At 42.5% G+C, this 27233-nt stretch overlaps 1 protein-coding gene across 1 annotated transcript in view; it reads right to left on the bottom strand.

The window, feature by feature from the left end:
* The window catches only part of cd2ap (CD2-associated protein), a 189629-nt gene that overhangs the window by 91478 nt on the left and 70918 nt on the right, over positions 1 to 27233 (bottom strand). Inside the window, exons 4-7 of the mRNA XM_061894082.1 lie at positions 11695 to 11795; positions 8722 to 8848; positions 6756 to 6916; positions 125 to 212 (exon numbers count right to left, since the gene is read on the bottom strand). Coding sequence (XP_061750066.1) covers positions 125 to 212; positions 6756 to 6916; positions 8722 to 8848; positions 11695 to 11795 — 477 coding nt within the window. The remainder of the gene's footprint in view (positions 1 to 124; positions 213 to 6755; positions 6917 to 8721; positions 8849 to 11694; positions 11796 to 27233) is intronic.

The following is a 27233-nucleotide window of genomic DNA, read 5'->3' as shown; positions in this document are numbered from 1 at the left end:
GGGATATTGTCTGTGGAATTGTAAGAAAAAAAAAATGCATTTATTCCATTTTTGTAACAATGCCAGTTGTGACTTGACTTGAATTCTTTGAAGCAGGACTCATATTAGTGAGAGGCGGTTTTACCTTTGGCATTGCTGTCTCCGTCTCCTCGCTGTACTTCTGTCATGTTGGGAAAGGCGGCTTTTGCGGCTGGCGGGAAAGAAGGACTTGGCTAAAATGAAGCACAAGGGAAATAGGGAAGGTTTACTGGACAAGTATTGTCTGTTGTTTTTGAAAGACAAAAGTGAAAAAGGTAATACTGTTATGTTCATGTATTGTCATGTAAATGATCATAGTTTGCACAAAAAGGTGGCAGATCAAGTAGTCTCATTCAGACTTGGACCACTACGGCACTGCTTAGTACACATTTAAAGAATGACCTGACCAAATGACCACTTGATATTTAAACCTTCACTAGTCTGCACTTACACCAAACAGCAAATCCCTAACATTTTTTATGCCAGGTGGTGGATATCATTGATGACCGGCGAGAGGAACAATGTCGTAGTCCACCTCTTTCAAAAGTGTAGAGGCAAGGGAATATAGATTTTACTGAGCACTGGATGGATTACAAATGTAGCGATCAACTGTAGTTACTGACAGTGGTGTTATGAAGTGTTCCTGAGCCCATGTGGTGATATCCTTTACACACTGATGTCGGTTTTTTAATGCAGTACCGCCTGAGGGGCTCAAAGGTCCGTAATATCATCGCTTACGTGCAGTGATTTCTCCAGATTCTCTGAACCTTTTCATGATTTTATGGACAGTGGCTTCAGCAAATAGCGAAAATCAAGCACTTTAAAGCTTTTTTTGAAAAAAATTCCGAAAAATAAATAAGCCACTGTTAACTGATTTTTATTCGTTTTAACCCTTCTGAAATTGTGATAATGTTCCCCTTTAAAATTCCTAAAATGTGAATTCCTGGATTTTTTTCCACATTCTGTCTCTCACAGTTGAAGTGTACCTATGATGAAAATTACAGACCTCTGTCATCCTTTGAAGTGGGAGAACTTGCACAATCGCTGGCTGACTAAATACTTTTTTGCCCCACTGTATGTACGTGTGAATAATTGGTCCACCTCTTTCGAAAGTGTAGAGGCAAGGGAATATAGATTTTACTGAGCACAGGATGGATTACAAATGTAGCGATCAACTGTAGTTACTGACAGTGGTGTTATGAAGTGTTCCTGAGCCCATGTGGTGATATCCTTTACACACTGATGTCGGTTTTTTTAATGCAGTACCGCCTGAGGGCTCAAAGGTCCGTAATATCATCGCTTGGGTGCAGTGATTTCTCCAGATTCTCTGAACCTTTTCATGATTTTATGGACAGTGGTTTAAGCAAATAGCGAAAATCAAGCACTTTAAAGCATTTTTTAGGGATATTCCGGGACGGGTAAAATTTTGAAAAAAATTCCGAAAAATAAAATAAGCCACTGGGAACTGATTTTTATTGGTTTTAACCCTTCTGAAATTGTGATAATGTTCCCCTTTAAAAGTCCTACAATGTGAATTCCTGGATTTTTTTTCACATTCTGTCTCTCACAGTTGAAGTGTACCTATGATGAAAATTACAGACCTCTGTCATCATTTGAAGTGGGAGAACTTGCACAATCGCTGGCTGACTAAATACTTGTTTGCCCCACTGTATGTACGTGTGAATAATTGGTCCACCTCTTTCGAAAGTGTAGAGGCAAGGGAATATAGATTTTACTGAGCACAGGATGGATTACAAATGTAGCGATCAACTGTAGTTACTGACAGTGGTGTTATGAACCATGTAGTGATATCCTTTACACACTGATGTCGGTTTTTTAATGCAGTACCGCCTGAGGGCTCAAAGGTCCGTAATATCATCGCTTACGTGCAGTGATTTCTCCAGATTCTCTGAACCTTTTGATGATTTTACGGACCGTAGATGGTAAAATCCCTAAATTCCTTGCAATAGCTCGTTGAGAAATGTTGTTCTAGAACTGTTCGAGAATTTGCTTACAAATTGGTGACCCTCGCCCCATCCTTGTTTGGGAATTACTTAGCATTTCATGGAAGCTGCTTTTATACCCAATCATGGCACCCACCTGTTCCCAATTAGCCTGCTCACCTGTGCGATGTTCCAAATAAGTGTTTGATGAGAATTTCTCAACTTTATCAGTATTTATTGCCACCTTTCCTAACTTCTTTGTCACGTGTTGCTGGCATCAAATTGTAAAGTTAATGATTATTTGTCTTCCCAACGTGTCCTGGGTCTTCCCCGTGGCCTCCTACCAGCTGGACGTGCCCTAAACACCTCCCTAGGGAGGCGTTCGGGTGGCATCCTGACCAGATGCCCGAACCACCTCATCTGGCTCCTCTCCATGTGGAGGAGCAGCAGCTTTACTTTGAGTTCCTCCCGGATGGCAGAGCTTCTCACCCTATCTCTAAGGGAGAGACCTGGAAACTCATTATGGCCGCTTGTACCCGTGATCTTATCCTTTCGGTCATGACCCAAAGCTCATGACCATAGGTGAGGATGGGAACGTAGATCGACCGGTAAATTGAGAGCTTTGCCTTCCGGCTCAGCTCCTTCTTCACCACAACGGATCGGTACAACGTCCGCATTACTGAAGACGCCGCACCGATCCGCCTGTCGATCTCACCATCCACTCTTCCATCACTCGTGAACAAGACTCCTAGGTACTTGAACTCCTCCACTTGGGGATGGGTCTCCTCCCCAACCCGGAGATGGGAAGACTATGTCTCCCAGCTGGCCTGGGAACGCCTCGGGATCCCCCGGGAAGAGCTAGACGAAGTGGCTAGGGAGAGGGAAGTCTGGGATTCCCTGCTTAGGCTGTTGCCCCCGCGACCCGACCTCGGATAAGCGGAAAATGATGGATGGATGGATGGATGGATGATTATTTGCAAAATATGTTGTCTTTGTAGCATATTCAACTGAATATGGGTTGAAAAGGATTTGCAAATCAATGTATTCCGTTTATATTTACATCTAACGCAATTTTCCCAACTCGTATCATTTTTTTGGGTCTTTTTCCAGAAAGGAGCAAAGAATGTGCTTGACAGCCACAGGTATCTTGGCACTGTCGAAGAAAGCCTGCTGGGGGTTGATACTACTTGCTGTAACCTGCTTCCCTTTACACTTCTTAACCTCTCATTTCAAGGTAGCTTAGCCATTAGCATGCATACTCCTGCAGACAACTACTAACTTGTTTAGCGTCGCCCTCCAGTCCTTTAGCGATGAGAATAATTCGAAGAATTATAGCTGATGGTCCGCCAAAAAAGATGGTCGTCTTGGCGTAGCTCCTCAGCACACTTGTGGCAGCTTCTTGCGGTTTAGCTCGGTTGGTAGAGCGGCCGTGCCAGCAACTTGAGGGTTGCAGGTTCGATTCCCGCTTCCGCCATCCTAGTCACTGCCGTTGTGTCCTTGGGCAAGACACTTTACCCACCTGCTCCCAGTGCCACCCACACTGGTTTGAATGTAACTTAGATATTGGGTTTCACTATGTAAAGCGCTTCGAGTCACTAGAGAAAAAGCGCTATATAAATATAATTCACCTCACTTCACTTGCGGTCATCGGATGAGAACGGGAATGTAAGACTTGGTTGTCATCAATGCCAGATGCTCTATAGAAGAAAGCTATTGTGCATGCTGGAATTAATGTTTGAGCTAATGAAGTGTAGCACCACTCTATGACATAACCTGTCAAATTGTTGTGGTTCAAGTATGAGGGCGTACCATACTTGCCAAACCTCTAGGATTTTACGGGAGACTCCCGAAATTCAGCGCCTCTCCCGAAAACCTCCCGGGACAAATTTTCTCCCGAAATTCAGGCGGAGCTGGAATCCACGCCCCCTCGAGCCCCATGCAGACCGACTCAATGTTGTGACCCTCTTAAACAGGACAATACTGCCATCTACTGTTCATAGAATAGACTAGAACAGGGGTCGGGAACCTTTTTGGGTGAGAGAGCCATGAAAGCCAAATATTTCAAAATGTATTTCCGTGAGAGCCGTATAATATTTTTTAACACTGAATACAACTAAATGTGTGCATTTTTAAGACCAACATTTTTAGAGTACCGTATTTTTCGGAGTATAAGTCGCACCAGCCAAAAATGCACAATAAAGAAGGAAAAAAACATATATAAGTCGCACTGGAGTATAAGTCAAATTTTTGGGGGACATTTTTTGATAAAACCCAACACCAAGAATAGACATTTGAAAGGCAATTTAGAATAAATAAAGAATAGTGAACAACAGGCTGAATAATTATATTTAATTATATGAGGCATAAATAAGCAACTGAGAAGGTGCCTGCTATGTTAACCTAACATATTATGGTAATAGTCATTCAAATAACTATAACATATAAAACATGCTATAAGTTTACCAAACAATCTCTCACTCCTAATCCATAAATCCCATGAAATCTTATACATCTAGTCTCTTACGTGAATGAGCTAAATAATATTATTTAATATTTTACGGTAATGTGTTAATAATTTCACACAAAAATCGCCCCCGAGTATAAGTCGCACCCCGAGCCAAACTATGAAAAAAACTGTGACTTTTATAGTCCGAAAAATACGGTATAATAAGTCTGTTATTCTTTTTAATAACATTGTTATTAAAGCTAACCAATAATAAATATATAACACTTCTTACCAATAATGCAACTTCTTGAACAGGTGCGAAAGAAAACAGATGGATTAAAATGCATGAGAATGTTTTATAATTTGAACTTTATTTTTAACACTGTGATTACCAGCAGAATTATTCATTACTTATCGTGTTAAGCAATGTCAGCTAAGATTAATCTGAGAGCCAGATGCAGTCATCAAAAGAGCCGGATCCACAGGTTCCCTACCCCTGGACTAAAATGTAAATATATTCTACATATATTCTACATTTAAGTGCAGTCAAGGAACATGCATTAGGGAGTCTGTTCTGAAGCCCACAGTAAAGAGACGTAACTTCATCACATTGCCTGGTTATTGACTCCAACCCAATATATTACACAGTCAACCAGCAAAATAAAGAAATACGCTTGCAAGTTCCAGTACGATTGGAAACAAGAATTTCAGTCTATCCAGGAGAGTTCGAAGGGGAAGGGGTATGTTGCCTGTAAATTTTGTAGAACAGACTTCTCCATTGAACACGGCGGACAAACGGATATACTCAGCCATGAACGGTCAGCGTCTGCAGCGCAGTATCGTTCACAACCCAGTATTATGGCCCACCTCGCAAAATGGAGACCCGATGGTGTAACTTATGCTGAGACAAAGATGGCTATGCTGATAGCTGGAAGCAACATCCCGTTCTCATTTGCGGATGTCTACAACAAATCCGTGAAGGATGTTCCCGGATTCGGAGATCGCTCACCAATACGCAAATGGCAGAACAAAGGTTACTCAAATAGTGAAAGGTAAGTGTTGTTGTTTTTTTTAGTAACCAGCAAGCACAGCACAGTTAGTAGAACAACTGTGTTTTTATTATTGCGTATTTGATAGGTGCCGTCGGAAATTCAACGATTTATTTTATTTATATACATAATACAATAATGAATGATGAATGAATGATGAAAGCAGTTTACCACCAGCAGGTGTGAATAAATGATGAAAGTAGTTTACCACCAGCAGGTGTGAATGAATGATGAAAGTAGTTTACCACCAGCAGGTGTGAATAAATGATAAAAGTAGCTTACCACCAGCAGGTGTGAATAAATGATAAAAGTAGCTTACCACCAACAGGTGTGAATGAAGGATGAACGTAGTTTACCACCAGCAGGTGTGAATGAATAAATGATAAAAGTAGTTTACCACCAGCAGGTGTGAATAAATGATGAAAGTAGCTTACAGTACCACCAGCAGGTGTGAATAAATGATGAAAGTAGCTTACAGTACCACCAGCAGGTGTGAATAAATGATGAAAGCAGCTTACAGTACCACCAGCAGGTGTGAATAAATGATGAAAGTAGCTTACAGTACCACCAGCAGGTGTGAATAAATGATGAAAGCAGCTTACAGTACCACCAGCAGGTGTGAATGAATGATGAAAGTAGCTTACAGTACCACCAGCAGGTGTGAATAAATGATGAAAGCAGCTTACAGTACCACCAGCAGGTGTGAATAAATGATGAAAGTAGCTTACAGTACCACCAGCAGGTGTGAATAAATGATGAAAGTAGCTTACAGTACCACCAGCAGGTGTGAATGAATGATGAAAGTAGCTTACAGTACCACCAGCAGGTGTGAATAAATGATGAAAGTAGCTTACAGTACCACCAGCAGGTGTGAATAAATGATGAAAGTAGCTTACAGTACCACCAGCAGGTGTGAATAAATGATGAAAGTAGCTTACAGTACCACCAGCAGGTGGGTACTATGGTTGTAAAAATACAGTATTGTAGAAGCAAGCTAGCACTTGCCAGCCTAAATGCTACAATAAAAATAAGAGAGCCATTAAACTTTGTCCCCATCAAAAAGCCCACATCCCCCAGTCTAAAGTTAGAAGATGTTACAACAGCACAACATTAAACCAACACACACTGACTAAGAAATATCACAACAGGAAGTGAATTCAACACATGTTTTTTTCAGCAATATAATTATATAACATAAGACAGTCTAGTGTGTACTCACTCTTGTCTAATTTTGAATGTTGCGTGCAAAAAAAAAAAAAGCACAGCAAAAGCATGTAACAATCAAATAATTACACTCACGGTGTCCTTTTTCTCTTCTGTTTCCAAGTTGGGTATTCGGATTCTGGATTTTAAAGAGCCATCTTTGAAAATATTCCCGTAACCGATACGTTGGACTTTCTTGGGCTGCAGAATAGCACCGTTGCCTGCAGCGGCCTGGCTGCTGTCTACACCGCCGCCATCTGGGGAAGAAATGGACGTTGTCATACTTTCCCTGAAGAAATGTACATTGTCATACTTTCCCTGAAGAAATGGACATTGTCATACTTTCCCTGAAGAAATGTACAAACCCCGTTTCCATATGAGTTGGGAAATTGTGTTCGATGTAAATATAAACAGAATACAATGATTTGCAAATCCTTTTCAACCCATATTCAGTTGAATATGCTACAAAGACAACATATTTGATGTTCAAACTCATAAACATTTTTTTTTTTTTTGCAAATAATCATTAACTTTAGAATTTGATGCCAGCAACACGTGACAAAGAAGTTGGGAAAGGTGGCAATAAATACTGATAAAGTTGAGGAATGCTCATCAAACACTTATATGGAACATCCCACAGGTGTGCAGGCTAATTGGGAACAGGTGGGTGCCATGATTGGCTATAAAAGCAGCTTCCATGAAATGCTAAGTCATTCACAAACAAGGATGGGGTGAGGGTCACCACTTTGTAAGCAAATTGTCGAACAGTTTTAGAACAACATTTCTCAACGAGCTATTGCAAGGAATTTAGGGATTTTACCATCTACGGTCCTTAAAATCATCAAAAAGTTCAGAGAATCTGGAGAAATCACTGCACGTAAGCGATGATATTACGGACCTTTGATCCCTCAGGTGGTACTGCATCAAAAACCGACATCAGTGTGTAAAGGATATCACCACTTGGGCTCAGGAACACTTCATAAAACCACTGTCAGTAACTACAGTTGGTTGCTACATCTGTAAGTGCAAGTTAAAACTCTACTATGCAAAGCCAAACCCATTTATCAACAACACCCAGGAACGCCACCGGCTTGGCTGGGCCCGAGCTCACCTAAGATGGACTGATGGAAAGTGGAAAGGTGTTCTGTGGTCTGATGAGTCCACATTTCAAATTATATTTGGAAACAGAGGACGTGGTGTCCTCCAGAACAATGAGGAATATAATCATCCGGATTGTTATAGGCGCAAAGTTCGAAAGCCAGCATGTGTGATGGTATGGGGGTGTATTAGTGCCCAAGGCATGGGTAACTTACACATCTGTGAAGGCACCATTAATGCTGAAGGGTACATACAGGTTTTGGAGCAACATATGTTATCATCCAAGCAACATTATCATGGACGCCCCTGCTTATTTCAGCAAGACAAGTGTTACAACAGCGTGGCTTCGTAAAAAAAAGAGTGTGGGTACTTTCCTGGCCCGCCTGCAGTCCAGACCTGTCTCCCATGGAAAATGTGTGGCGCATTATACAGCGTAAAATATGACAGCGGAGACCCCGGACTGTTGAAGGACTGAAGCTCTACATAAAACAAGAATGGGAAAGAATTCCACTTTCAAAGCTTCAACGATTAGTTTCCTCAGTTCCCAAACGTTTATTGAGTGTTGTTAAAATAAAAGGTGATGTAACACATTGGTGAACATGCCCTTTCCCAACTACTTTGTCACATGTTGCAGCAATGACATTCTAAATTAGTTATTATTTGCAAAAAAAATAAAAGTTTATCAGTTTGAACATCAAATATGTTGTCTTTGTAGCATATTCAACTGAATATGGGTTGAAAAGGATTTGCAAATCATTGTATTCTGTTTATATTTACATCTAACACAATTTCCCTGAAGCTACTAACAACGACATGAACCATTTCAAACTGCTCATAATCAACCTAAACTTGTGCTTACTTAAAGAACAGAAACAGGTTCAACAACTTCTCTGCTCTGAACTTGGAACCACAACACCTGTGCAGCTCCATCTGGTGTTGCACACAAGCATTTACTCATCCATACCGGCCTCCTCTGCTGTGGTGTCGTCCACGTCGCCGTTGTCTTTGCTGGGATCCACTTCTTTTACAAAGTTAGAGGGGAAGAGTCCTGACTTGTTGTTCAGGACTCCACTCCACCAGCCCTCTTCAACCTGCACACACATTCAACTCAAAGCTGGATCATTTCTCTCTGTATTCTTTCAGCATTGAAGAAACTTGTGGTTGACAGCAACACCCGCTTAAACTCGACTTGGTTAAAGGCCTACTGAAAGCCACTACTAGCGACCACGCAGTCTGATAGTTTATATATCAATGATGAAATATTAACATTGCAACACATGCCAATACGGCCTTTTTAGTTTACTAAATTGCCATTTTAAATTTCCCGCGAGGCATCCTGTTAAAAACGTCGCGGAATGATGACGCGTGCGCGTGACGTCACCGATGTTCTCCCAGCACCGATCACGGCTAACAGTAGTCTGTTTTTATCGAATAATTACACAGTATTGTGGACATCTGTGTGGCTGAATTTTGCAATTTGGTCAATGAATAATGGAGACATCAAAGAAGAAAGCTGTAGGTGGAAAGCGGTGTATTGCGGCCGGCTGAGAAAACACAAACACAGCCGGTGTTTCTTTGTTTGTTGTGAAGCTTTAATATGGAACAGAGCGGTCAAGCGAACATGTTTCTCTACCACACGTCAACCGGCAGGTTTCGGTGAGAAAATTGTGGTAATAAGTCGGCTCTTACCGTAAACGTGAGCGGAGCTTGTGTCGTTCCTCCTGCAGCTGTCAAAGAGGCAGCTGCGACTTTCTTGGCTACACTGGTTTAAATGTAACTTAGATATTGGGTTTGTAAAGCGCTTTGAGTCACTAGAGAAAAGCGCTATATAAATATAATTCACTTCACTTCACTTGGCTCCTCCCTGGCTTCCCTCAGAGACACTAGCGGTCACGACACCCCTCCGACTTTCAGGTATGACTATATAATCTCACTAAAACACTAGTAACACAATAAGCAGATAAGGGATTTTCCAGAATTATCCTAGTAAATGTGTCTAATAACATCTGAATCGCTCCCACTGACCTCGTCTTTTTTTTTTCTTCTTCTAGTCCTTCACTCTCACTATCCTCATCCACGAATATTTCATCCTCGCTCAAATAAATGGGGAAATTGACGCTTTCTTGGTCCGAATCTCTCTAGCTGCTAGTGGCCATGATTGTAAACAATGTGAGGATGCGAGGAGCCCCACAACCCGTGACGTCACACGCACATCGTCTGCTACTTCCGGTACAGGCAAGGCTTTTTTTTATTAGCGACCAAAAGTTGCGAACTTTATCGTGGATGTTCTCTACTAAATCCTTTCAGCAAAAATATGGCAATATCACAAAATGATCAAGTATGACACATAGAATGGACCTGCTATCCCCGTTTGAATAAGAAAATATCATTTCCGTAGACCTTTAAGTCACAAGTGTACAAAGGCCGAAAAAACAATGCAAAGCATTATTTTACGACTCACCAAAAATGTGTCTAATAACATCTGAATCGCTCCCACTGACCTTGTCTTTTTTTTTTCTTCTTCTAGTCCTTCACTCTCACTATCCTCATCCACGAATATTTCATCCTCGCTCAAATAAATGGGGAAATTGATGCTTTCTTGGTCCGAATCTCTCTAGCTGCTGGTGGCCATGATTGTAAACAATGTGAGGATGCGAGGAGCCCCACAACCCGTGACGTCACACGCACATCGTCTGCTACTTCCGGTACAGGCAAGGCTTTTTTATTAGCGACCAAAAGTTGCGAACTTTATCATCGATGTTCTCTACTAAATCCTTTCAGCAAAAATATGGCAATATCGCAAAATGATCAAGTATGACACATAGAATGGACCTGCTATCCCCGTTTAAATAAGAAAATATCATTTCCGTAGACCTTTAAGTCACAAGTGTACAAAGGCCGAAAAAACAATGCAAAGCATTATTTTACGACTCACCAAAAATGTGTCTAATAACATCTGAATCGCTCCCACTGACCTCGTCTTTTTTTTTTCTTCTTCTAGTCCTTCACTCTCACTATCCTCATCCACGAATATTTCATCCTCGCTCAAATAAATGGAGAAATTGACGCTTTCTTGGTCCGAATCCCTCTAGCTGCTGGTGGCCATGATTGTAAACAATGTTCAGATGTGAGGAGCCCCACAACCCGTGACGTCACGCGCACATCGTCTGCTACTTCCGGTACAGGAAAGTTTTTTTTTATTAGCGACCAAAAGTTGCAAACTTTATCGTGGATGTTCTCTACTAAATCCTTTCAGCAAAAATATGGCAATATCACAAAATGATCAAGTATGACAGAGAGAATGGACCTGCTATCCCCGTTTAAATAAGAAAATATCATTTCCGTAGACCTTTAAGTCACAAGTGTACAAAGGCCAAAAAAACAATGCAAAGCATTATTTTACGACTCACCAAAAATGTGTCTAATAACATCTGAATCGCTCCCACTGACCTCGTCTTTTTTTTTTCTTCTTCTAGTCCTTCACTCTCACTATCCTCATCCACGAATATTTCATCCTCGCTCAAATAAATGGGGAAATTGACGCTTTCTTGGTCCGAATCTCTCTAGCTGCTGGTGGCCATGATTGTAAACAATGTGAGGATGCGAGGAGCCCCACAACCCGTGACGTCACACGCACATCGTCTGCTACTTCCGGTACAGGCAAGGCTTTTTTATTAGCGACCAAAAGTTGCGAACTTTATCATCGATGTTCTCTACTAAATCCTTTCAGCAAAAATATGGCAATATCGCAAAATGATCAAGTATGACACATAGAATGGACCTGCTATCCCCGTTTAAATAAGAACATCTCATTTCAGTAGGCCTTTAAGTAACATGTGTACAAAGGTCGAAAAAACAATGCAAAGCATTATTTTACGACTCACCAAAAATGATATTTTTCTAGGCAAAGCATGTGGTCAGGCAGTGTGTAAAATACCTCTTCAGTGACGTCCACAATGTCCCCCACTTTTAGCTCCAGCTCATCATCATTCACTGGCTGATAGTCATACAATGCTCTGCACAGTCTCTTCTTGGGCTCTGTGGAAATAAAGAGTTGACATGTTCATACGCGCTGGGGCCAGCCTCCAGGCTTCAAACAAAAGAGGGCGGTATGACAACCAAGATGTGAGACATCAACAAACTGTAACATGTAGGAAGTGATTAAGAAAATGGCGAATAAAAGAAACACTTGGAAAAGAAGCCCAGAGAATGCCTGCTGAAACTTTGGTACCTTCGGTACGGGGGTTTTGGTTCAGGTTGGAGGTGTTCCAAACGAGTACACATGCTAGCAGCGACCGGGCTAGGACAACACGTAAAAGCCAGAGCTGGAAGACCCTCCAACCGAACGAGTTTCCACACGGACACGTTAAATAACGTACCGCAAGTTGTGTAAACATTACACACCGAGACACAACACACAGCATGCTAGCAGCGACCGGGCTACGATAGACTGACCGTACCTCCTCTTTTCACCAGATATGTCCTCTTTTGTGGGGCTGTCCGGGTGGAGTTTGTTAAATGCCTCAAATGTCCGGCATTTTAAGTTAGGGTTACGTGTATTTTTAATGTACGTCCAGGGTTAAGAAGGGGTTGAAAACAAAACAATTTGTGCACGCAGCAGCATTTGTGAGGGAGGGGCAGAGACAGAGAGTTTTGATGAATGTGCATGCCTCGCCAGGCTCTGCTTTTTACCCATAGATTTATCAGATTTTATTTTTTATCATCTATAGCAGACGTAAAAGCCAGAGCTGGAAGACCCTCCAACCGAACGAGTTTCCACACGGACACATTAAATAACGTACCGCAAGTTGTGTAAACATTACACACCGAGACACAACACACAGCATGCTAGCAGCGACCGGGCTACGATAGACTGACCGTACCTCCTCTTTTGCAGGGCTGTCCGGGTGGAGTTTGTTAAATGCCTCAAATGTCCGGCATTTTAAGTTAGGGTTACGTGTATTTTTAATGTACGTTCAGGGTTAAGAAGGGGTTACAAACAAAACAATTTGTGCACGCAGCAGCATTCGTGAGGGAGGGGCAGAGACAGAGAGTTTTGATGAATGTGCATGCCTCGCCAGGCTCTGCTTTTTACCCATAGATTTATCAGATTTTATTTTTTATCATCTATAGCAGACGTAAAAGCCAGAGCTGGAAGACCCTCCAACCGAACGAGTTTCCACACGGACACATTAAATAGCGTACCGCAAGTTGTGTAAACATTACACACCGAGACACAACACACAGCATGCTAGCAGCGACCGGGCTACGATAGACTGACCGTACCTCCTCTTTTCACCGGACATGTCCTCTTTTGCGGGGCTGTCCGGGTGGAGTTTATTAAATGCCTCAAATGTCCGGCATTTTAAGTTAGGGTTGCGTGTATTTTTAATGTACGTCCAGGGTTAAGAAGGGGTTACAAAAAAAACAATTTGTGCACGCAGCAGCATTCGTGAGGGAGGGGCAGAGACAGAGAGTTTTGATGAATGTGCATGCCTCGCCAGGCTCTGATTTTTACCCATAGATTTATCAGATTTAATTTTTTATCATCTATAGCAGACGTAAAAGCCAGAGCTGGAAGACCCTCCAACCGAACGAGTTTCCACACGGACACATTAAATAACGTACCGCAAGTTGTGTAAACATTACACACCGAGACACAACACACAGCATGCTAGCAGCGACCGGGCTACGATAGACTGACCGTACCTCCTCTTTTGCAGGGCTGTCCGGGTGGAGTTTGTTAAATGCCTCAAATGTCCGGCATTTTAAGTTAGGGTTGCGTGTATTTTTAATGTACGTCCAGGGTTAAGAAGGGGTTGAAAACAAAACAATTTGTGCACGCAGCAGCATTCGTGAGGGAGGGGCAGAGACAGAGAGACAGAGTTATGATGAATGTGCATGCCTCGCCAGGATCTGCTTTTTACACATATTTTTATCAGATTGTATTTTTTATCATCTATAGGAGACGTAAAAGCCGGAGCTGGAAGACCCTCCAACCGAACGAGTTTCCACATGGACACATTAAATAGCGTACCGCAAGTTGTGTAAACATTACACACCAAGACACAACACACAGCATGCTAGCAGCGACCGGGCTACGATAGACTGACCATACCTCCTCTTTTCACCGGACATGTCCTCTTTTGCGGGGCTGTCCGGGTGGAGTTTATTAAATGCCTCAAATGTGCGGCATTTTAAGTTAGGGTTGCGTGTATTTTTAATGTACGTTCAGGGTTAAGAAGGGGTTGAAAACAAAACAATTTGTGCACGCAGCAGCATTTGTGAGGGAGGGGCAGAGACAGAGTTTTGATGAATGTGCATGCCTCGCCAGGCTCTGCTTTTTACCCATAGATTTATCAGATTTTATTTTTTATCATCTATAGGAGACGTAAAAGCCGGAGCTGGAAGACCCTCCAACCGAACGAGTTTCCACACGGACACATTAAATAGTGTACCGCAAGTTGTGTAAACATTACACACCGAGACACAACACACAGCATGCTAGCAGCGACCGGGCTACGATAGACTGACCGTACCTCCTCTTTTGCAGGGCTGTCCGGGTGGAGTTTGTTAAATGCCTCAAATGTGCGGCATTTTAAGTTAGGGTTGCGTGTATTTTTAATGTACGTCCAGGGTTAAGAAGGGGTTACAAAAAAAACAATTTGTGCATGCAGCAACATTCGTGAGGGAGGGGCAGAGACAGAGAGACAGAGTTATGATGAATGTGCATGCCTCGCCAGGATCTGCTTTTTACACATATTTTTATCAGATTGTATTTTTTATCATCTATAGGAGACGTAAAAGCCGGAGCTGGAAGACCCTCCAACCGAACGAGTTTCCACACGGACACATTAAATAACGTACCGCAAGTTGTGTAAACATTACACACCGAGACACAACACACAGCATGCTAGCAGCGACCGGGCTACGATAGACTGACCGTACCTCCTCTTTTCACCGGACATGTCCTCTTTTGCGGGGCTGTCCGGGTGGAGTTTGTTAAATGCCTCAAATGTCCGGCATTTTAAGTTAGGGTTGCGTGTATTTTTAATGTACGTCCAGGGTTAAGAAGGGGTTACAAACAAAACAATTTGTGCACGCAGCAGCATTTGTGAGGGAGGGGCAGAGACAGAGAGTTTTGATGAATGTGCATGCCTCGCCAGGCTCTGCTTTTTACCCATAGATTTATCAGATTTTATTTTTTATCATCTATAGCAGACGTAAAAGCCAGAGCTGGAAGACCCTCCAACCGAACGAGTTTCCACACGGACACATTAAATAGTGTACCGCAAGTTGTGTAAACATTACACACCAAGACACAACACATAGCATGCTAGCAGCGAACGGGCTACGATAGACTGACCGTACCTCCTCTTTTCACCGGACATGTCCTCTTTTGCCGGGCTGTCCGGGTGGAGTTTATTAAATGCCTCAAATGTCCGGCATTTTAAGTTAGGGTTACGTGTATTTTTAATGTACGTCCAGGGTTAAGAAGGGGTTACAAAAAAAAACAATTTGTGCATGCAGCAACATTCGTGAGGGAGGGGCAGAGACAGAGAGACAGAGTTATGATGAATGTGCATGCCTCGCCAGGATCTGCTTTTTACACATATTTTTATCAGATTGTATTTTTTATCATCTATAGGAGACGTAAAAGCCGGAGCTGGAAGACCCTCCAACCGAACGAGTTTCCACACGGACACATTAAATAGTGTACCGCAAGTTGTGTAAACATTACACACCAAGACACAACACATAGCATGCTAGCAGCGACCGGGCTACGATAGACTGACCGTACCTCCTCTTTTCACCGGACATGTCCTCTTTTGCCGGGCTGTCCGGGTGGAGTTTATTAAATGCCTCAAATGTCCGGCATTTTAAGTTAGGGTTGCGTGTATTTTTAATGTACGTCCAGGGTTAAGAAGGGGTTACAAAAAAAACAATTTGTGCATGCAGCAACATACGTGAGGGAGGGGCAGAGACAGAGAGACAGAGAGTTATGATGAATGTGCATGCCTCGCCAGGCTCTGCTTTTTACCCATAGATTTATCAGATTTTATTTTTTATCATCTATAGCAGACGTAAAAGCCAGAGCTGGAAGACCCTCCAACCGAACGAGTTTCCACACGGACACATTAAATAGCGTACCGCAAGTTGTGTAAACATTACACACCGAGACACAACACATAGCATGCTAGCAGCGACCGGGCTACGATAGACTGACCGTACCTCCTCTTTTCACCGGACATGTCCTCTTTTGCGGGGCTGTCCGGGTGGAGTTTATTAAATGCCTCAAATGTCCGGCATTTTAAGTTAGGGTTGCGTGTATTTTTAATGTACGTCCAGGGTTAAGAAGGGGTTGCAAAAAAAACAATTTGTGCATGCAGCAACATTCGTGAGGGAGGGGCAGAGACAGAGAGTTTTGATGAATGTGCATGCCTCGCCAGGCTCTGCTTTTTACCCATAGATTTATCAGATTTTATTTTTTATCATCTATAGCAGACGTAAAAGCCAGAGCTGGAAGACCCTCCAACCGAACGAGTTTCCACACGGACACATTAAATAACGTACCGCAAGTTGTGTAAACATTACACACCGAGACACAACACACAGCATGCTAGCAGCGACCGGGCTAGGATAGACTGACCATACCTCCTCTTTTCACCGGACATGTCCTCTTTTGCGGGGCTGTCCGGGTGGAGTTTATTAAATGCCTCAAATGTGCGGCATTTTAAGTTAGGGTTGCGTGTATTTTTAATGTACGTTCAGGGTTAAGAAGGGGTTACAAACAAAACAATTTGTGCACGCAGCAGTATTTGTGAGGGAGGGGCAGAGACAGAGAGTTTTGATGAATGTGCATGCCTCGCCAGGCTCTGCTTTTTACCCATAGATTTATCAGATTTTATTTTTTATCATCTATAGCAGACGTAAAAGCCAGAGCTGGAAGACCCTCCAACCGAACGAGTTTCCACACGGACACATTAAATAACGTACCGCAAGTTGTGTAAACATTACACACCGAGACACAACACACAGCATGCTAGCAGCGACCGGGCTACGATAGACTGACCGTACCTCCTCTTTTGCAGGGCTGTCCGGGTGGAGTTTATTAAATGCCTCAAATGTCCGGCATTTTAAGTTAGGGTTGCGTGTATTTTTAATGTACGTCCAGGGTTAAGAAGGGGTTACAAACAAAACAATTTGTGCACGCAGCAACATTCGTGAGGGAGGGGCAGAGACAGAGAGACAGAGAGTTATGATGAATGTGCATGCCTCGCCAGGCTCTGCTTTTTACCCATAGATTTATCAGATTTTATTTTTTATCATCTATAGCAGACGTAAAAGCCAGAGCTGGAAGACCCTCCAACCGAACGAGTTTCCACACGGACACATTAAATAGCGTACCGCAAGTTGTGTAAACATTACACACCGAGACACAACACATAGCATGCTAGCAGCGACCGGGCTACGATAGACTGACCGTACCTCCTCTTTTCACCGGACATGTCCTCTTTTGCGGGGCTGTCCGGGTGGAGTTTATTAAATGCCTCAAATGTCCGGCATTTTAAGTTAGGGTTGCGTGTATTTTTAATGTACGTCCAGGGTTAAGAAGGGGTTGCAAAAAAAACAATTTGTGCACGCAGCAGCATTTGTGAGGGAGGGGCAGAGACAGAGAGTTTTGATGAATGTGCATGCCTCGCCAGGCTCTGCTTTTTACCCATAGATTTATCAGATTTTATTTTTTATCATCTATAGCAGACGTAAAAGCCAGAGCTGGAAGACCCTCCAACCGAACGAGTTTCCACACGGACACATTAAATAACGTACCGCAAGTTGTGTAAACATTACACACCGAGACACAACACACAGCATGCTAGCAGCGACCGGGCTAGGATAGACTGACCATACCTCCTCTTTTCACCGGACATGTCCTCTTTTGCGGGGCTGTCCGGGTGGAGTTTATTAAATGCCTCAAATGTGCGGCATTTTAAGTTAGGGTTGCGTGTATTTTTAATGTACGTTCAGGGTTAAGAAGGGGTTACAAACAAAACAATTTGTGCACGCAGCAGCATTTGTGAGGGAGGGGCAGAGACAGAGAGTTTTGATGAATGTGCATGCCTCGCCAGGCTCTGCTTTTTACCCATAGATTTATCAGATTTTATTTTTTATCATCTATAGCAGACGTAAAAGCCAGAGCTGGAAGACCCTCCAACCGAACGAGTTTCCACACGGACACATTAAATAACGTACCGCAAGTTGTGTAAACATTACACACCGAGACACAACACACAGCATGCTAGCAGCGACCGGGCTACGATAGACTGACCGTACCTCCTCTTTTCACCGGACATGTCCTCTTTTGCGGGGCTGTCCGGGTGGAGTTTATTAAATGCCTCAAATGTGCGGCATTTTAAGTTAGGGTTGCGTGTATTTTTAATGTACGTCCAGGGTTAAGAAGGGGTTACAAAAAAAACCATTTGTGCATGCAGCAGCATTTGTGAGGGAGGGGCAGAGACAGAGAGTTTTGATGAATGTGCATGCCTCGCCAGGCTCTGCTTTTTACCCATAGATTTATCAGATTTTATTTTTTATCATCTATAGCAGACGTAAAAGCCAGAGCTGGAAGACCCTCCAACCGAACGAGTTTCCACACGGACACATTAAATAGCGTACCGCAAGTTGTGTAAACATTACACACCGAGACACAACACACAGCATGCTAGCAGCGACCGGGCTACGATAGACTGACCGTACCTCCTCTTTTCACCGGACATGTCCTCTTTTGCGGGGCTGTCCGGGTGGAGTTTATTAAATGCCTCAAATGTCCGGCATTTTAAGTTAGGGTTGCGTGTATTTTTAATGTACGTTCAGGGTTAAGAAGGGGTTACAAACAAAACAATTTGTGCACGTAGCAGGATTTGTGAGGGAGGGGCAGAGACAGAGAGTTTTGATGAATGTGCATGCCTCGCCAGGCTCTGCTTTTTACCCATAGATTTATCAGATTTTATTTTTTATCATCTATAGCAGACGTAAAAGCCAGAGCTGGAAGACCCTCCAACCGAACGAGTTTCCACACGGACACATTAAATAGCGTACCGCAAGTTGTGTAAACATTACACACCGAGACACAACACACAGCATGCTAGCAGCGACCGGGCTACGATAGACTGACCGTACCTCCTCTTTTCACCGGACATGTCCTCTTTTGCGGGGCTGTCCGGGTGGAGTTTATTAAATGCCTCAAATGTCCGGCATTTTAAGTTAGGGTTGCGTGTATTTTTAATGTACGTCCAGGGTTAAGAAGGGGTTACAAAAAAACAATTTGTGCATGCAGCAACATTCGTGAGGGAGGGGCAGACACAGAGAGACAGAGTTATGATGAATGTGCATGCCTCACCAGGATCTGCTTTTTACACATATTTTTATCAGATTGTATTTTTTATCATCTATAGGAGACGTAAAAGCCAGAGCTGGAAGACCCTCCAACCGAACGAGTTTCCACACGGACACATTAAATAGCGTACCGCAAGTTGTGTAAACATTACACACCAAGACACAACACATAGCATGCTAGCAGCGAACGGGCTACGATAGACTGACCGTACCTCCTCTTTTCACCGGACATGTCCTCTTTTGCGGGGCTGTCCGGGTGGAGTTTATTAAATGCCTCAAATGTCCGGCATTTTAAGTTAGGGTTGCGTGTATTTTTAATGTACGTCCAGGGTTAAGAAGGGGTTACAAACAAAACAATTTGTGCACGCAGCAGCATTTGTGAGGGAGGGGCAGAGACAGAGAGTTTTGATGAATGTGCATGCCTCGCCAGGCTCTGCTTTTTACCCATAGATTTATCAGATTTTATTTTTTATCATCTATAGCAGACGTAAAAGCCAGAGCTGGAAGACCCTCCAACCGAACGAGTTTCCACACGGACACATTAAATAGTGTACCGCAAGTTGTGTAAACCATTACACACCAAGACACAACACATAGCATGCTAGCAGCGACCGGGCTACGATAGACTGACCATACCTCCTCTTTTCACCGGACATGTCCTCTTTTGCGGGGCTGTCCGGGTGGAGTTTATTAAATGCCTCAAATGTCCGGCATTTTAAGTTAGGGTTGCGTGTATTTTTAATGTACGTCCAGGGTTAAGAAGGGGTTACAAACAAAACAATTTGTGCACGCAGCAACATACGTGAGGGAGGGGCAGAGACAGAGAGACAGAGTTATGATGAATGTGCATGCCTCGCCAGGCTCTGCTGTTTGCATTTATCAGATTTTATTTTTTATCATCTATAGCAGGGGTGTCAAAAGTGTGCCCCGGAGGCCATTTGCGGCCCACAGCTAATGTTTTAAATGCCCACGGCACATTCTAAAAATATTATAAAAAATTTAAAACAAAACAAAGAAAAGTGAAATAAAAAAGCTTAAAGGCTAAATGTAATGTAGAAAAGTTGCAACGTTGACTAATGAAACAAAGCTGTTTTTTTTCTTTCAAACTGTCATTGCTCAAAACATAATATTGAATTAAAATCAATGTTATTAGGAACCTATCCAAGGTTCCCATTACTTCACATCAAATATTCCACTAAGAAAAATATTTTTGGTGGAAGATTTTGCAAATTTGGTAAATAAATAACCCAAACATTTATATTTTGTTGTTTTCTTACTGTAGCGAAAATGAACCGAACCGTGACCTCTGAACCGAGGTAGGTACCGAACCAAAATGTTTGTAATATACCATCTTTACTATAAACACTTACATTATACATTTACCATCTGCACACATTCACACACTGATGGTGGAAGCATCAGGCTACACGACTTCTAACATTGATTGATTGATTGATTGATTGATACTTTTATTAGTAGATTGCACAGTATAGTACATATTCCGTACAATTGACCACTAAATGGTAACACCCCAATAAGTTTCTCAACTTGTTTAAGTCGGGGTCCACGTTAATCAATTCATGGTACAAATATATACTATCAGCATAATACAGTCATCTCACAAAGTATGTACATTGAATTATTTACATTATTTACAATCTGGGGGGTGGGATGAGGAGCTTTGGTTGATATCAGTACTTCAGTCATCAAGAGAGAAAAATGGACATTGAAACAGTGTAGGTCTTATTTAGTAGGATATGTACAGCCAGCAGAGAACATAGTGAGTTCACATAGCATAAGAACAAGTATATACATTAGAAGTACATTTGAGTTGTTTATAATCCGGGGAGATGGGATGTGAATGGAGGAGGGTATTAGTAAAGTGTTGAAGTTGCCTGGAGGTGTTGTTTTAGAGCGCTTTTGAAGGAATATAGAGATGCACTTACTTTTATACCTGTTGGGAGTGCATTCCACATTGATGTGGCATAGAAAGAGAATGAGTTAAGACCTTTGTTAGATCGGAATCTGGGTTTAACGTGGTTTGTGGAGCTCCCCCTGGTGTTGTGGTTATGGCGGTCATTTACGTTCTGGCACTAGTTTGACATGTACTTCGGGATCGAGGAGGTGTGGCGGATTTTATAGACTAGGCTCAGTGCAAGTTGTTTGACTCTGTCCTCCACCCTGAGCCAGCCCACTTTGGAGAAGTGGGTTGGATTGAGGTGTGATCTGGGGTGGAGGTCTAAAAGTAACCGGATTAGCTTATTCTGGGATGTTTGGAGTCTAGATTTGAGGGTTTTGGAGGTGCTGGGGTACCAGGAGGTGCAAGCGTCATCGAAGAAGGGTTGAATGACAGTTCCCGCTAGAATCCTCAAGGTGCTTTTGTTGACCAGAGAGGAGATTCTGTAGAGGAATCTCGTTCTTTGGTTGACCTTTTTGATCACCTTGGTTGCCATTTTATCACAAGAAAGATTAGCCTCTAGAATGGAAGCTAGGTAGGTGACCTCATCCTTCCTGGTGATAACAATGTCACCCACTTTTATAGTGAAGTCACTGACTTTAAGAAGGTTGATGTGGGACCCAAATAGGATGGATTCCGTTTTACCTAAGTGTATGGATAGCTTGTTGTCAGCGAGCCAGGTGCAAATATTGAGGAGTTCAGCACTGAGGATTTGTTCCACCTGTGACTTGTCCTTGCCGGATACCAGCAGGGCCGAGTCATCTGCATACAGGAACAATTGACAGTGGCATTCTGATGGCATGTCATTCACGTATATTAGGAACAGTAAAAGTCCTAGTATACTTCCTTGGGGGACTCCACAGCTTACTGAGAGGGGAGGGGACATGGTGCCGTTCACCTCTACCACCTGTTTCCTCTCCTCCAAGTAAGATTGCATCCAGCTCGATGAGGTTTCGTCGAATCCGATTGCTCGGAGCTTATCCAACAGTATAGCGTGGTTAACGGTGTCAAAGGCCTTCTGAATGTCCAGCATGACCATGCCGCAGTATTTATAATGTCCAGCATGACCATGCCGCAGTATTTATAATGTCCAGCATGACCATGCCGCAGTATTTATAATGTCCAGCATGACCATGACGCAGTATTTATAATGTCCAGCATGACCATGACGCAGTATTTTCCCGCGTCCACCTCATGTTTGATGTGGTCGGTCATATAGAGAAGGCATGTGTCAGTGGAGTGGTTAGTTCTGAAGCCGGATTGGAATTTGTACATGAGTTTATTAGTAGCAAGGTATCTATCAACCTGTTCATAAACTATTTTCTCCATTACTTTCGAAATGGAACTGAGAATAGAAACAGGTCGGTAGTTACCAGGTTCTAATTTGCTTCCTTTTTTATAAAGGGGGGTTACTCTTGCTATCTTGAAATCCTTGGGTACTTGGCCTTGTTTGATTGAGAGGTTTATTATATGAGTGATTATTGGGGCAATGGTGGTGGCAGAGTCCATGAGGAATCTGGAGGGGATATTGTCAAGGCTATAGGCCTACAAGTGGTAGGCTATAGGCGACACAACTTCTAACAAGTGGTAGGCTATAGGCTAAAAAACTTATAACAAGTGGTAGGCTATAGGCTACAGGACTTCTAACAAGTGGTAGGCTATAGGCTACACAACTTCTAACAAGTGGTAGGCTATAGGCTACACGACTTCTAACAAGTGGTAGGCTATAGGCTACACGACTTCTAACAAGTGGTAGGCTATAGGCTACACGACTTCTAACAAGTGGTAGGCTATAGGCTACACGACTTCTAACAAGTGGTAGGCTATAGGCGACACGACTTCTAACAAGTGGTAGGCTATAGGCTAAAAAACTTCTAACAAGTGGTAGGCTATAGGCTACACAACTTCTAACAAGTGGTAGGCTATAGGCTAAACAACGTCTAACAAGTGGTAGGCTATAGGCTACACAACTTCTAACAAGTGGTAGGCTATAGGCTAAACAACGTCTAACAAGTGGTAGGCTATAGGCTACACAACTTCTAACAAGTGGTAGGCTATAGGCTACACAACTTCTAACAAGTGGTAGGCTATAGGCTAAACAACGTCTAACAAGTGGTAGGCTATAGGCTACACGACTTCTAACAAGTGGTAGGCTATAGGCGACACAACTTCTAACAAGTGGTAGGCTATAGGCTACACAACTTCTAACAAGTGGTAGGCTATAGGCGACACAACGTCTAACAAGTGGTAGGCTATAGGCGACACAACTTCTAACAAGTGGTAGGCTATAGGCTAAAAACGTCTAACAAGTGGTAGGCTATAGGCGGCACAACTTCTAACAAGTGGTAGGCTATAGACGACACAACGTCTAACAAGTGGTAGGCTATAGGCGACACAACGTCTAACAAGTGGTAGGCTATAGGCGACACAACTTCTAACAAGTGGTAGGCTATAGGCTAAAAAACGTCTAACAAGTGGTAGGCTATAGGCGGCACAACTTCTAACAAGTGGTAGGCTATAGGCTACACGACTTCTAACAAGTGGTAGGCTATAGGCTAAAAAACTTATAACAAGTGGTAGGCTATAGGCGGCACAACTTATAACAAGTGGTAGGCTATAGGCTAAAAAACTTCTAACAAGTGGTAGGCTATAGGCTACACAACTTATAACAAGTGGTAGGCTATAGGCGGCACAACTTCTAACAAGTGGTAGGCTATAGGCTACACAACTTATAACAAGTGGTAGGCTATAGGCGGCACAACTTCTAACAAGTGGTAGGCTATAGGCTACACAACTTCTAACAAGTGGTAGGCTATAGGCTAAAAAACGTCTAACAAGTGGTAGGCTATAGGCTACACAACTTCTAACAAGAGGTAGGCTATAGGCTACACAACTTCTAACAAGTGGTAGGCTATAGGCTACACAACTTCTAACAAGTGGTAGGTTATAAGCTACACAACTTCTAGCAAGTGGTAGGCTATAGGCTACAAAACTTCTAACAAGTGGTAGGCTATAGACGACACAACGTCTAACAAGTGGTAGGCTATAGGCGACACAACGTCTAACAAGTGGTAGGCTATAGGCGACACAACTTCTAACAAGTGGTAGGCTATAGACGACACAACGTCTAACAAGTGGTAGGCTATAGACGACACAACGTCTAACAAGTGGTAGGCTATAGGCGACACAACGTCTAACAAGTGGTAGGCTATAGGCGACACAACTTCTAACAAGTGGTAGGCTATAGGCTAAAAAACGTCTAACAAGTGGTAGGCTATAGGCGACACAACGTCTAACAAGTGGTAGGCTATAGGCGACACAACTTCTAACAAGTGGTAGGCTATAGGCTAAAAAACGTCTAACAAGTGGTAGGCTATAGGCGGCACAACTTCTAACAAGTGGTAGGCTATAGGCTACACAACTTCTAACAAGTGGTAGGCTATAGGCGGCACAACTTCTAACAAGTGGTAGGCTATAGGCTACACAACTTCTAACAAGTGGTAGGCTATAGGCTACACAACTTCTAACAAGTGGTAGGCTATAGGCTAAAAAACGTCTAACAAGTGGTAGGCTATAGGCTACACAACTTCTAACAAGTGGTAGGCTATAGGCTACACAACTTCTAACAAGTGGTAGGCTATAGGCTACACAACTTCTAACAAGTGGTAGGTTATAAGCTACACAACTTCTAGCAAGTGGTAGGCTATAGGCTACAAAACTTCTAACAAGTTACACAATAACACTTCATGGTGGCAGTGGTGGGATAAAAAGATCACCCACGGAGCAGAACGGGAGGGGGAGTTGTCTGAGGATAATTCTGTCGTCGCCCACACATGAGGAACCGAGCTAACTGATAGCAGCGGTCTGATAGCAGTTTTCTAAACTGGACTTTCAATCGAAGCAGGAGGTAATAAAGGAAGATCTCCATCGAGACAGACTTTTAAAACTGAAGAAAGATAAGGAAGACTTCTATAAACAAGTTATCGATGCTTTTGATCAGAAGGAGCTGGCATGGACTTCATTTATAAGTAAAGGTAAGACCATAGTAACGTTTTTATTATTTAATGTGCTTTTCATGATGGTATCCTTACATCAAACTAAAACTTTTACTGCATTCCTTTGGTAAGTGCCGGAGTGAGAAGAGGTTTTAAATTAATTACTGCCCCGGCGGCAATTCAAGGAAATACGGTATATACCTCCAGCTTATAGTCCCATGTGACTACCTAAAGCAAAGATATTTATTTATTCTAAAAATGTGGTGGGTGTGGCTTAAATGTTGGTGCGCTCTAAAGCCCGGAAAGAGTCTTACCAATAATGAACAAAACCACAAAGACTTGTCTTTAAATACAAACCCCGTTTCCATATGAGTTGGGAAATTGTGTTCGATGTAAATATAAACAGAATACAATGATTTGCAAATCCTTTTCAACCCATATTCAGTTGAATATGCTACAAAGACAACATATTTGATGCTCAAACTCATAAACATTTTTTTTTTTTTGCAAATAATCATTAACTTGAGAATTTGATGCCAGCAACACGTGACAAAGAAGTTGGGAAAGGTGGCAATAAATACTGATAAAGTTGAGGAATGCTCATCAAACACTTATTTGGAACATCCCACAGGTGTGCAGGCTAATTGGGAACAGGTGGGTGCCATGATTGGCTATAAAAGCAGCTTGCATGAAATGCTAAATAATTCCCAAACAAGGATGGGGCGAGAGTCACCAATTTGTAAGAAAAATTGTCGAACAGTTTTAGAACAACATTTCTCAACGAGCTATTGCAAGGAATTTAGGGATTTTACCATCTATGGTCCGTAAAATCATCAAAAGGTTCAAAGAATCTGGAGAAATCACTGCACGTAAGCCATGATATTACGGACCTTTGATCCCTCAGGTGGTACTGCATCAAAAACAGACATCAGTGTGTAAAGGATATCACCACATGGGCTCGGGAACACTTCATAAAACCACTGTCAGTAACTACAGTTGGTCGCTACATCTGTAAGTGCAAGTTAAAACTCTACGATGCAAAGCAAAACCCATTTATCAACAACAACCAAAAACGCCGGCTTCACTGGGCTCGAGCTCATCTAAGATGGACTGATGCAAAGTGGAAAAGTGTTCTGTGATCTGACGAGTCCACATTTCAAATTATATTTGGAAACTGTGGACGCGGTGTCCTCCGGAACAAAGAGGAAAATAACCATCCGGATTGTTATAGGCGCAAAATTCGAAAGCCAGCATGTGTGATGGTATGGGGGTGTATTAGTGCCCAAGGCATGGGTAACTTACACATCGGTGAAGGCACCATTAATGCTGAAAGGTCCATACAGGTTTTGGAGCAACATATGTTGTCATCCAAGCAACATTATCATGGACGCCCCTGCTTATTTCAGCAAGACAAGTGTTACAACAGCATGGCTTTGTAAAAAAAGCGTGCGGGTACTTTCCTGGCCCGCCTGCAGTCCAGACCTGTCTTGCATGGAAAATGTGTGGCGCATTATGAAGCGTAAAATAGGACAGCGGAGACCCCGGACTGTTGAAGGACTGAAGCTCTACATAAAACAAGAATGGGAAAGAATTCCACTTTCAAAGCTTCAACAATTAGTTTCCTCAGTTCCCAAACGTTTATTGAGTGTTGTAAAAAGAAAAGGTGATGTAACAAAGTGGTGAACATGCCCTTTCCCAACTACTTTGGCACGTGTTGCAGCCATGAAATTTTAAGTTAATTATTATTTGCAAAAATAAAAATTAAGGTTATGAGTTTGGACATCAAATATGTTGTCTTTGTAGCATATTCAACTGAATATGGGTTGAAAAAGATTTGCAAATCATTGTATTCTGTTTATATTTACATCTAACACAATTTCCCAACTCATATGGAAACGGGTTTTTTATGAGTTTAACATTTATGTAGCCTTTTTATTAGACAATTTCAGTCCATTATGTGACCGCCTCTGTGACCCAACACCAGGTTAGTGGATTGCAGATGTGTGGGCAACACCATGTTTTACCTAACATAAGGAATAATTGTGTTTATTATTTAGGCCACTGTCACACAGGAAATTAACACCGCTATTTTATTTTGTGTATCAAAGTGAAGTGAATTGTGAAGTG

This window comes from Nerophis ophidion, linkage group LG03 (assembly GCF_033978795.1).
Source record: "Nerophis ophidion isolate RoL-2023_Sa linkage group LG03, RoL_Noph_v1.0, whole genome shotgun sequence".
In the NCBI taxonomy this organism is placed as follows: Eukaryota; Metazoa; Chordata; class Actinopteri; order Syngnathiformes; family Syngnathidae; genus Nerophis; species Nerophis ophidion.
This window is presented reverse-complemented; position numbering and strand designations above follow the sequence as displayed.